The sequence below is a fragment of the Chrysemys picta genome, chromosome 1, assembly GCF_011386835.1.
Source record: "Chrysemys picta bellii isolate R12L10 chromosome 1, ASM1138683v2, whole genome shotgun sequence".
In the NCBI taxonomy this organism is placed as follows: domain Eukaryota; kingdom Metazoa; phylum Chordata; order Testudines; family Emydidae; genus Chrysemys; species Chrysemys picta.
The window spans coordinates 111,252,966-111,265,860 of record NC_088791.1 but is presented as its reverse complement, the minus strand read 5'-3'; the positions used below and the strand labels follow the sequence as shown (position 1 = coordinate 111,265,860).

At 43.0% G+C, this 12,895-nt stretch overlaps 1 protein-coding gene across 42 annotated transcripts in view; it reads right to left on the bottom strand.

Moving 5' to 3' along the window:
* The window catches only part of ERC1 (ELKS/RAB6-interacting/CAST family member 1), a 525,728-nt gene that overhangs the window by 357,531 nt on the left and 155,302 nt on the right, over nucleotides 1-12,895 (bottom strand). For all 42 annotated transcript variants that reach the window (XR_010598153.1, XR_010598155.1, XR_010598149.1 and 39 more), the window contains one exon: nucleotides 12,401-12,568. Coding sequence is in view for 35 of the 42 variants with exons in the window: in XM_065582406.1 (XP_065438478.1) it covers nucleotides 12,401-12,568 (168 nt within the window). In the remaining 7 variants the exon portion in view is untranslated. The remainder of the gene's footprint in view (nucleotides 1-12,400; nucleotides 12,569-12,895) is intronic.

Genomic DNA, 12,895 nt, shown 5'->3' with positions numbered 1-12,895 from the left:
CAGCCCTACTTATAAGTTCAGGTTTACCTTACTTTGTAGAAATTAAATTCCCAGATACTGAGAATCAGCACTGAGCCCATTGCAATAATTTATTTTATATGTTGTTATAAATGATAACACTTAAAACTATAATTTTCATTAATATCCATTTGGCTTGAAATCCAGATCTAGTCACACTGAATAGCACTAGACTAGTCCTCCATTAGTGCTGCCTGCTGATGCTATTGAGTGCTAATTGTGACTGTGTCTTTGAATGTTATGTTCCTGGCACCCATTAAAGCCAGTAGGAAATGGCATGATAGATCTAGAAAGTAGTTTCACTTGGGGCATTCAACCATATCTGAGTCAAGCTCTGGAAGGTACTTTGCTAATGTGTGTGTATGGGCTTGTTTTGGCTAAGCTTAAAGCAGAAAAACCACATTCCACCACTGCAGCACCACAAGATAATGAGGATCAATATATCCTGAAAGGAGGTGATCTCGTGAATAAACATGCATGTGCACTGTCATTTCATACAAGTTTGTTGTTATTTAAATGTTATTTTAGAGAATCAGTAACAAAGGACACTCTCCTTTCCTTCTCAATCAATACCTGTGTAAAGTGGTCTAGCAGATTGTCAACTTGTACGATATGGTAATGGGGCTATTTTTTCCTCTGTGTTTTTATTTTAAATCTGGATGGGATAGGGCATTTGCAAATATAAGAGGTGTATGAGACAGAAGGGACTAAATTCCTTAAGAAAATCTGATTTCACATTAGTTCAGTCTATCTGGCCCTCAGGTCCTTGATAAAGGTATGACTGTACCTCACTAAGCCTCTGAAAACACTATACGGGTGTGGAGGCTTCATGTATGATGCACAGAAACATAGAAATCACAGGATGCAGAGCTTTGCCACAAAAGGCACATTACTTGTCTTTTTCTTGGGCTTTCCCAGTTTGAGAAACTAGGTAAAGCCAGAATCACCACAGGGTGGATATTACCCCTATTTTGTGGAAGCCAAATTAACTGGGAAGAGAGAATTCTGGAACTGGAAAAAGCAGCTCAGCCCTTTTGTTCATCATTGTGCATGAAGCAGGGTGAGACTAGGGTGCTCAGAAGATGATCAAGGACTAGCATTATAACATTTACGCTATTTCATTTTTAAATGTGTGAAGTGAAAAAAACACTAGCCTGTGAATTGAGCTTGTTCACTTGGAGAAACACAAAGAAAAGAGTTCCAATGTTTGTTATTGTCAGGGAAATACCCTACATTCCACATCAAATTTGGTCCTGTGTAGAGACAGGAATGGCAGTGCTCTTTTCCTACATTGCCTTTGATGTCACTCACCATTTAGAGGATGAATACTGCCCTATAAATAAGTAACTGCTATAATAATTCAGCTCAGATATGCATGTAGCATGGCACTTCACCCCACCAACTCATTATGGTACAGGGAGCACTAAGAATAGGCTGAGAGCAGGAAAGTTTTAGCTCACCAAAGGAGTACTACAGATAAAAGAGGAGTTTGGCAAGCAAAGAAAGAACCCAGATACAGGATAGACGGAGGATATCAAGAAGGCATAGAATGAAAGCACAGAGGATTTGGGCCTGAATACAAAGGGAACGCTAATGACAAATTAAACTTTCATCTACATTATCATTTAGAATCAGTCAAGCAGGAAGCAGTACAATTTTAACACAGATTCTAAATGAGGCTCAGATTCAAACACTCAATTACATTTTCTAAGTCAGTGATTTATTACAAAGATAAGAAATGTACTGTAACATAAAACCATATTAAACCACAGGGGAGAGCCTGAGGGAGGAGGGGAACTTTACTAATCCCATTGTAAGGCCTGCACAGCCAGCTGCTATTGTCCTGTTTCATGCCCTAGGCATAAAAAAATACAAGGGGGAAGGGAGGAGATACGCAGGTACACTGTAAATATTGAACTCTAGAATACACATGCTATGTTAACTATCAGCTATCACTAATACTGTGGGCTCACTTCACAGCACAGTGTCAGGAAACGGAAAGAAAACTCTACACCCAACTTCACTAGTAGTCTCTGCTTGGAAGGAATTTGGGAACATATATACATTACGTTATTTCTGTAGTTTGAAAATCTATTTTCCATTTTACACTAAGCACTGTACCACCCAAATCATTACTGCAGTGTCTACTGAAAATTAGTTGCAAAGTAAATAGTTAGAAACTGAGTACCTACAAAATAAGAGGGGGAAAATAAAAATTTTACTAAAGCTAATGTTAAAAAAATTATATAATACATAGGTTGAGAAACGAGTGTCTGTACATCTAGGTATAGTGCTTAGATTATCCACTGTGACAGACCCAGACCAGTGGGGTACAGGAGTCTGGTAGAGGGCAAATATACTGGTCACTGGATGAGTAGTTTTCTGTTCCCTGAGTGACCAGAGCAGGGGCTGCACTAGAGTAATCAGGAACCTGCTAGAACCAGTTAAGGCAGGCAGGCTAATTAGGACACCTGGAGCCAATTAAGAAGAAGCTTCTAGAATCAATTAAGGCAGGCTAATCAGGGCACCTGGGTTTTAAAAAGGAGCTCACTTCAGTTTGTGGTGGGAATGTGAGGAGCTGGGAGCAAGAGGTGCAAGGAGCTGAGAGTGAGAGGGTGTGCTGCTGGACGACTGAGGAGCACAAGCGTTATCAGACCCCAGGAGGAAGGTCCTGTGGTGAGAATAAGGAAGGTGTTTGGAGGAGGCCATGGGGAAGTAGCCCAGGGAGTTGTAGCTGTCATGCAACTGTTACAGGAGGCACTATAGACAGCTGCAGTCCACAGGGCCCTGGGCTGGAACCCGGAGTAGAGGGTGGGCCCGAGTTCCCCCCCAAACCTCCCAATTGACCTGGACTGTGGGTTCTCCCAGAGGGGAAGGTCTCTGGGCTGTTCCCCAACCCACATGGTTAATCTCTGAGGCAAGAAAATCCGCCAATAAGCGCAGGACCCACCAAGATAGAGGAGGAACTTTGTCACACCACAAATACAAAGTTTGTTTTTAAAGTCATAAAAGATACATATAGTGCATAAATCAGCAAGAACCCAAATTTAGGTGAATGAATTTAAGAATACAGTTTAGATATTTAGCATCCATGCATTCGAATACATTACTCATGAAAAAAGTTATACAGAGAGTTGCTGGCGGAAAGCAAAATATATCAATGAGTGAAGACTGTGCCTCAATAATTGAGAATTTAGAATAGGTTATCCATTTAGAGAAAAAAAAAAAAAAGAACAGTCCATCAGGAAAGTATTTGAGTTACTTTCCAGACTGCGCTTCCTCCTGATATTGCCGTGTTCTATGTAGATGTCCCTCAACCACCTGATGGCATCCGACACCATGAGTTGTCACATCAGCCAAGTGTAGCGTTGACCGACTCCACATTCTCTCAGCACTCGTTTGTTACCGGGGTCCCATGTGCCCAGGGCTCTGACGATCAGCGCGTGAGTTTGGATCTCGTAGCCCCTAGCCCTCAGGATGTCAGCAAGAGGGGCGTATTTCTCCAGCTTTCAAGATCAGGCATCGTGGAAAGCCAGGGTCCTGTTCTCGAAGGGCACTGTGACGTCCACCATGATGATCTTCTTCCGGTCCTCGTTGGTGATGACGATGTCCAGTCACAGTTGGCTGTCGGTTCTGGTGATGGCAGAGTTCACAGCTACCTTCCCCACAAGTCATTGGATGGCTCTGACCAGGCGATCTTGGATGGCGTTGTGCTGCAGCTGCCAGGCTCTGGAATGGGGCTTGCAGCTACACAAGGCGTGGGGTAGTGTCTTGTTGGCATAGCCACACTTCCTGCGTCACTTTCCCGATTCCAGTGGCGGACGGCTCCGTTCAGTGGGATGCAGTTGAGCCGGGTCCGGCGCATGAACCTCCAGCTGGCAAAATTGGGTGAAACTGCCCCCAGGGAGGAAGTGGTTGCTGGTGTCCCACTTGCATGTCACCTCAACGGCCTTGCCCTGGTCCGACTTCCGTTTCAGGTTTTCCACGTATTGGCAGCGGATAGCATCCTTCGGGATCCTCTCCAGCTTCGTTCTGGTTCTCTGAGTGATGATGGTGCACTCGGTGTTCTTCACCTGTGGCACCAGGACTCCCATCTCCTGGCATTCCTTGCAATACTACTACTAAAGCAGCCATAAATCCCTGTTTCCCGTACAGAACAAAAATATGTGACTATATACAACTTATTACTTATGTAGCACTTTTCAAACATTAAGCCTCAACACATCCTGGAAGATAGGTAAGTACATTAAATGTGTATTACAAGTTGTTAAAGTAACTTTTTCAAGTTAACATAAGGAGTAGTGGCAAAGCTGAGTGAGAGCAGAACTCAGATCCAAGTCACAGACACTCTGCCTAATTACTAAACAACAGTCCCTCCCCATGTTAATAAACAGTATATAAGTGTTGCATTTGTACAGTTCCATAATTTCAGTGTCTCCAAGCATAACAAGTGGGACCTCACTCCACCTTGCCTGTTTGTGTAAAACGTGCAGGTCACATTGTCCGTCATGACCCTGATGCGGCAATGTGCGATCAGTGGGAGAAAGTGTCGGCAGGCAGTGCGGATCACTCACAGCGCTAGGAGATTGAGATGTAGGGTAGATTCAGTTAAGGACCATCTGCCCTGCACCATTTGAGTGTGAAGGTGCGCTCCCCAACTGATGAAGGAGGTGTCAGTGGTTAGAATCATAGTAGGTGACAGTTACAGGAAAGGAATGCCAATACAGATGTTGTTGGGCTGTGTCAACCAGAGTAGCGAGTCCTTTACTCTCATTGGCTTGGATATGCGTTTGTGCAGGCTGTGCCTGTGAGGGACATATACTGTATGTTGCCACACTTGAAGGCATCACATGTGTAGCTGTGTGTGCTTTACCACTAATGTGGCTGCTGCCATGTGGCTGAGTAGCTGGGAGATACATTCTGGTGGAGATCTGGGGGCAGGCTTTTACCTTGGATACAAGGTCGACAATAGCCAAAAATCTGTGAGGTAGAAGGAAGGTTTTGGCTTATATGGCATCTAACTGTGCCCCGATGAACTCCAGGTGTTGCACTGGCATTAAAGTAGATTTCTCCAAGTTCACACAAAGGCCTAGCTCCATGAAGAGGTTCATTGTCACCCGGAAGGTGTGAAGAGCAGCGGTTTCAGACAGGACTTTGAGGAGACAGTTGTCTAAGTATAAAAAGATGGTGATGCCCTGCTTGCAGAAGTAGGCAACGACTACCACAAAGACCTTCAAGAACATGAGGGGCAATTGACAGTCCGAAAGGCAGTGCCTTGTACTATAGTGGTCAGTGCCCATGGTGAACCAGAGAAAACATCTGTGGTCAGGGGGTATAGTAATAAGGAAATAAACACCTTTGAGGTCGAAGGCCGAGAACCAGTTCCCCTGTTCCAGTGCTGGGATAATGGTGGAGAGGGTAACCATCTTGAAGGGTTGCAGTTTGATGAACTTGTTAAGGTTTCAAAGGTCCAGGATCGGCCACCACCCACCCGATTTCTTCTGGATCAGAAAATAAAGGGAGTAGAAACCCTGTCCTCTCTGTTGAGAAGGGACAAGTTCTATTTCTCACAGTTGCAGAATGGGTTCGTGAGAAAGGTCCCTGAAGAGTGACAGGGAGGGAGGGTGGTAGGGTAGAATGGATAGGAAAGGGATGGAGTATCCTTCCCTGATGATCTTGAGGACCCACCTGTCTCAGGCGATTAGCCTCCATGATGGAAGGAAGAGGGCTAAGCATTTGCCAAACTGGTGGGATGTCAAAGATGGTTGGTATGACTGGAACATGGGGAGGCTTCTCCGGGCCTCGACCACACCTTCAAAATTGTTGCTTGGCTGGAGGTGCATGTGAAGTACCCCCTTGAGGAGCGGTCTGTCTGCATATGGCAGGCGGCTTTTATCATCAGTGCTCAGTGTCATAAGGCTGCTGAGGGGTGTACTGCAGTGGTCAGGACCGCAGGGGAAGATACTTCCCGGGCGTCTTTTCGGTGCTGGTGTGTCAATGCCAAGAGAGCGTACAGTAGCTCGGGAGTCTTTAAGGGAGCATAGGGAGTAATCCTTATGCTCCACAAATAATTTGGGACCTTCCAAGGATAGATCCTCTACTGTAGTTTGCACCTCTTTAGGAAAGCCTGAGAGGTGGAGCCATGACGCCCGCCTTATAACAACGGCAGTTGTGATGGAACGGGCAGCCATGTCCACAGAGTCCAAAAAGGTTTCCAGAGATGTACAGGCTTTCATCAGGTCCTGGCAGAGTTCTTGTATTTTTGAATAGTTGACATAATTATATTTAGCCATTAGAGCCCTGTAGTTGGAAATGCATAATTGGAGAGTTGCAGACAAATAAACTTTGCATCCGAACAGGTCAAGTCGTTTCCAGTCTCTATCACAGTGGGTATTGATGAGATTAATATTGATGTCCTTTTTCCTGCACAGCATTGACAACTATAGAATTCGGGGTGGGGTGAGTAAAAAGAAATGCCAATTCCTTTGCAGGAACATATTTTTTCCCACCTGCTTGTAAGTTGGTGGAATGGACGTGGGGGTCTGCCAGAGTATTTTTGCAGGACCAAGTAGGACCTTGTTGATAAGGAGGGCTACTTTAGAAGATGACGACATATGCAAGATGTTGAGCAGCTTAAGTTAGTTCTTCACCCCCTCTAAAGGGACCTGAAAAGTGTCTGCAATCCTGCAAAATGACTCCTGAAAGTGTCTAAAGTCGTCAGCTGCAGTAGGAGATGGAGGCAAGATAGCCTCATCAGGAAAGGAAGAGAAAAAGTGGAGTGGTGGTGGAATGTTCTCCTGCTCTTCCCCTCCTCCGATACAGGCAGAGGCTCAGCCTGCGGTGGATGAGAGGTCAACGAAGAAGGCAAAAATAAAATGGTTACCTACCTTTCGTAACTGTTGTTGTTTGAGAGGTGTTGCTCATGTCCATTCTATGCTAAGGTGTGTGTGCGCCCATGTGCAAAGTTGCCGGAGATTTCCCCTCTCAAGTTCACTATCTGTAGGGCCAGCCCTAGCTCCCCCTGGAGCCCCACATTTATGCACTGGTATAAGAGGCATCGCCAGCCCCACACCCTCTTAGTTCCTTCTGGCAGCCGGTATCAAGCGGAGTGCCCCAAGGGTAGGTTTTGTTCAATATCTTCATTAATGATCTGGAGGATGGCGTGGACTGCACTCTCAGCAAGTTTGCAGATGACACTAAACTGGGAGGAGTGGTAGATACGCTGGAGGAAAGGGATAGGATTCAGAGGAACCTAGACAAATTAGAGAATTGGGCCAAAACCAACCTGATGAGGTTCAACAAGGACAAGTGCAGAGTCCTGCATTTAGGACGGAAGAATCCCATGCACTGCTACAGACTAGGGACCAAATGGCTAGGCAGCAGTTCCGCAGAAAAGGACCTAGGGGTTACAGTGGACGAGAAGCTGGATATGAGTCCACAGTATGCCCTTCTTGCCAAGAAGGCTAACGGCATTTTGGGCTGTATAAGTAGGGGCATTGCCAGCAGATCGAGGGATGTGATCATTCCCCTCTATTCGACATTGATGAGGCCTCATCTGGAGTACTGTGTCTAGTTTTGGGCCACACACTACAAGAAGGATGTGGAAAAATTTGAAAGAGTCCAACGGAGGGCAACAAAAATGATTAGGGGGCTGGAGCACATGACTTATGAGGAGAGGCTGAGGGAACTGGGATTGTTTAGTCTGCAGAAGAGAAAAATGAGGGGAGATTTGATAGCTGCATTCAACTACCTGAAAGAGGGTTCCAAAGAGGATCTAGACTGTTCTCAGTGGTACCAGATGACAGAACAAGGAGTAATGGTCTGAAGTTGCAGTGGGGGAGGTTTAGGTTGGATATTAGGAAAAACATTTTCACTAGGAGGGTGGTGAAGCACTGGAATGGGTTACCTAGGGAGGTGGTGGAATCTCTTTCCTTAGAGGTTTTTAAGGTCAGGCTTGACGAAGCCCTGGCTGGGATGATTTAGTTGGGGATTGGTCCTGCTTTGAGCAGGGGGTTGGACTAGATGACTTCCTGAGGTCCCTTCCAACCCTGATATTCTATGATTCGATGATTCTAAAACTATTATTATCCTTAATATTTATTCTTAATAGACTTAGATAAGTAAAATACAACTGGCTTTGGGGGAAGTTCTTTATACACCTTCAGTTTTAGCATCCAGTTGATAAATGTTTAGGCCTCTGGTTCATAAACTGTGGTCCATTAATTGTTGGTCCATTAATATCAGATTCTCTCTGGGGAGTTGCCTCAAAAATATGCCATGTTCAGAAAAGGCACTTACATTTTGTCATGTGGCAGCTACTTTGCACAACAAACTGCTGCAGAGAGTGGTATAAACTCCCTAAGACACGAAACACAACCTTCACTCAAAAGCACAGGTTTGTCATGTTACTATACTTTACAGTCTCACAGTAATAGCCACGTGTCTGTAGTCTCAGAGGTGGTTCTTTCAAACTGCTTTGATTATCTGGTATTGAAAATTTTCTATTCCCTCCCGATCCCATCTACCTTCCAAGACCTATGGAGCAAGGAGGATGATAATGAACCATGAGTGAATGCTAGTGATACCCTGCCCGTCCTCTCCACATCATTCTCTCCTTCTATGGACCCTAAGCAACATAAAGTATAAGCTTTTCTGCTAGATTTATTTTCAATGAAAAGGAAAACACAAGGCTCCTCCAAAGGTAGTGACTGTTTGGTTAAACTAATTTTATGCCAGTGAGACAGAGGGAGAGAGAGCTGTGCATCACTTTCCCAGGCTCCATATTCCTTACATTTTATATGATCTCCTCACATTGCATTAAATAAATGTGCTGTCTTAAAAATATAATTGTAAGAACTCCAAAGTGGAGCAATTCTAGTACTTGAAATGTGAGCTAGACGAGGTTTGCCTACTAAGATCCAAGACATCACATTTTGTTGCGTATCAACTTAACGGAAGTGGTGATGCCAATGGACTTTTTCATTTATTTAAATTCTGCATTATTTATAGCTCTCTTAAAAGTGCTGAATTAAAATTCATCTCCTCTTTTTGATTTTATCATTAGCCAGTTAGTAAACATCACTATCCCTCTTTCGAATTACTGGAAGGCATAGTTTCTTGTTTACCTCTTTTATATACCAGCCTCAACCGTGCTCTTAGCAGTGCACAGAATACACTACACATTTGCCTATGCCAACCAATCCAGGCATGAATCCAACAACTTCAGAAGGAGTGCTTTAGATAGCTTTTGCTGCAAAGAGAGTAGGTAGAGCACAGTAAAGATTTTTATGAATCCCCAAAACAACTATTTCTTTAGTTATCTGAACAAAAGATCAAATACCTAGAATAATAATTTAGAATCACAGGATTTTGTTCAACAGTTTTAAAACAGATCAAATTTTGGGCCAAGGATGCTTGACAGTATCATTCTTTAAGAGCATAATTTAGCCCAAAGCTATGACAACTTTACTGCTAGAGATGGTATTTCTTAATTTTAACAGACAGCGTGTCACTTCGCTTAAAGAATTTTTTACATAAACAGTACCTAGCACAATAGGATCCTGGTCCATAACCAGGTCTCCTTGGTGCTACACTATTGCTACTGCTACTACTTATAATAATAATCAGATTCTTTCAACTTTAAGACCCTTAGTTTCCAGGTATTATTTCCAAATTTAAATATTGCCCAGTCAACGTTTTTTCTGTGCAAGTTAAGAAGTTCTCTGTAATGAAAATGTCCATATTTCCAAGATTTTGTTCCTCTACTTCTGATGCTAATGCAAGTCCCCACTGCAAAACAAGCACTCGGTCCTGTTCCGATCTCCAGGGGGAGAGGTAGGTAGGGGTTTGGGGGGGGATGGAATGGGTGGGAGGGAGAAGCATTTAATAAAAGTTGAACAAACAATACATTCTTGTACAACACTAGTTCATCCAACATGTCATCAATTCCACTTCACTGCCACCAGAAGTGGACAGATGCTGCTGCTGACACCTAATATCCACAGAAGCAAATCTAGAAGCACTGCACAATGGGAAAACTTTTTCTTCTGCCAGTTTCCCTTCAGAGGACCTTATTGTGTTCCATATTGAGATAACATGGGTAGAGCTAAAACAAGATTCCAGCATCACACCAGCCAAGACAACATGAAATATTTACAGCTTTACTGGCAACAGCCATTGTATCAGGAGATGTTTAAAACTAGACAAGAGTCATAAGGCCTTTGATTCATTGTGTATCCAACTAGAATATAAAGATTAAATCCTACTGTGTCAGGATTGCCAGTTGTAAATGCTAGTGAGGGCGTGGGAGTGGGAGGCTAGATCAAGCCAGCGAAAAAAATGAATAAACTGCAGATAGAAACAAAAAAGATTAAAGTCTGTACACATTTTCTGTAACTGACAATTCAAACTTTCATTAAAAGATCTGACAAACAATCCTTGGGAAAATCAGAATTTTGACTTGTATAAATGAAGACAGAAAATGGATTTCAACTTCAGAAGAAATGCTAAAAAACCTGCCACATGTTATAAATAGTACCGAAAATAAGGATATTCACGTTAGAGGACCAAGTCCATTCACTTAAAGATTGAAGCAATCCTCATAAACCTCCGTCAAGGTAATTCCCCACTCTGGCACTTCGAGTGCAGAAGGTAGGGGTCCACAAGGATTTTAAAAATTTATACTGGCCACTCCAGGCTTGTATTAAACTCCCAAGGTTACAGCTTTTCTCTGACCTTGAATGGGTAGATGCTGCCACCACCTAAGTGCAAAAACCCCTTTGAGAAGAGGCGCACTTGGGAATTCCTTTCTCGGGGGTACCCTCAAGCCCTTTCACCCCCGCTCCGGGGAAGAGCTGAGAAAGAAAACAAAGGAAATCAGCTGTTGCCACCATCTAATTAAACAACATGTGCACAAACCTCTTAGGAACACACAAATCCAATCCTGTTCTTAAAAAAGGTAAAAAAAAATTAAAAACAAAAAGAAGGAAAATACATCTGGAACTTAGGCTTTTTGGTAGGTTTTAAAAAAACAATTACAAGGATTAAGCATCAAGATAGCTTCTTGAGGTCCAGTTTAAAAGGTTACAAGCAAAACAAAAGCACCTGGGGTTAGCACAGAGGAGTCCACAAGCCATAAATAAATAAAAGATAAACCTAATCCCGCCTTCCTAGACATTTCCTGATCTACTTACATATCTGGGGTTTTAAATAAGTAGTTTCTAGGTACGATCGGATGATTTTCATACCTGGCCCAAAGCTTTTTATGCATAGTTCCAGCCCTGTCTCTGCGCTCCAGGAGAACACAGATAGACAAAGGGGAAGTTTTTTCCCAATTTTAAAAAGTTCTAGCCTTCCCATTGGCTCTCTTGGTCAGGTGCTCACTCCCTTCCTTTTACCTGTGGACTTTTTAACCCTTTACAGGTAAAGCAAGTAGAGAACAGCTACTAACGGTGATTTCATAGCTAACTGTCTGGCTGGGTGTCGATAAAAGGGAGCTCCCCCCCCCCTTTCATTTATCACAACTTCTATATATGGTCTAGCAACATTTTGAACAATTATTATATATCCAAGCTTCTCGGTCAAAAAGTACGACAGGGAGCACAACCAGTATTGAGTATGATGCACTAGGGCTCATTTAAACACATGGGTCAAAGCCATGCCTGGTATAACTCCACTGAAATCAGACTTGTTTACATCCCTAAAAAGTAATAAGTCTTTAGTAAAAAGCCAAGTCCATAGTAAAAGGTATGTGGCCTAAATGTTAGAACAGGGGACTGGGAGATAGGATTCCTGGATTCTATTAATAAATAGTACTGATTTACTATGCGACTTTGGTCAAATTGCTTAAACTCCACCTGAATTTCCCCTTTTGTACAAGGTTAACTCTTACTGAACTCAATATTGTCTTGAGCCCTCAAGGTTCATAGCTTAAGCAAATAAAAATCTGTTGGCCAGGTGAGAGAAACTGGCTGAGCTGGCACATAATCAATTTCTTGAACTACCAAAGTAACTACAGCCTCCGCCTCCCCACCGCCATTAAGGCAATGGGTTGGAAAGGATGAGTTTTCAGGCGACACGTCCACCACACAAATACTTCAGTCATTACAAACAGTAAGGTAGAAGCAGAAGCAACATATAGGATCACTGAAAGGTTAACATTGGTGTTTTCTCTGTTTTGCTTTTGGGTTGTTTTTTAATTTCCCTTCAAAACTTTGACTGTTCATTATAAACTTGTGAGCGTAGTCTTCCCATTACATCAACAAATTCACCCACTAAAATGTAAACAAAGGAACAAAGGGATGTTTTGGCAACCTTGGATATTTTGTACCAGGACTGAGGATATATCAGAAGACACAAGAACCTTGTACATCTGCGAACTTACCTTCTTCTGAAGAACGTTGACCTTGCGTTCTTTTACATCCAGCATGTCCTTGAGGTCATGTATTTCTCCTGCTTGAGTCCCTTTCTCCTCGGCTATCTCCTGGATCTGCTTGGTCTTCTTATTCAGCATGGTCTCTTTTTCCTCCAGACGTAATCGTAGTGCATCCACCTGAGTTTACACATGCAGAAACAAGACTTGGTTAGATAGGAAAGGAAAGAGTTATTAGACAAGCCGTACACCACTTCCACAATAAAATGAGTGGTGGCAAACCCCAGACAGATTCTGGTAACTAATCTCCCATTAAGACTGTGAAATCCAACAGCCTCAGCAAAGACGGCTACTATTCAAGAACGATTTATCAAACTAAGATTACTTGGAGACCTGATGCCTATATAAACATAAATATTTAATAGGGCTGTCATTAATTGCACTGTTAAACAATAATAGGAAACCATTTATTTAAATATTTGTGGATGTTTTCTACATTTTCAAATA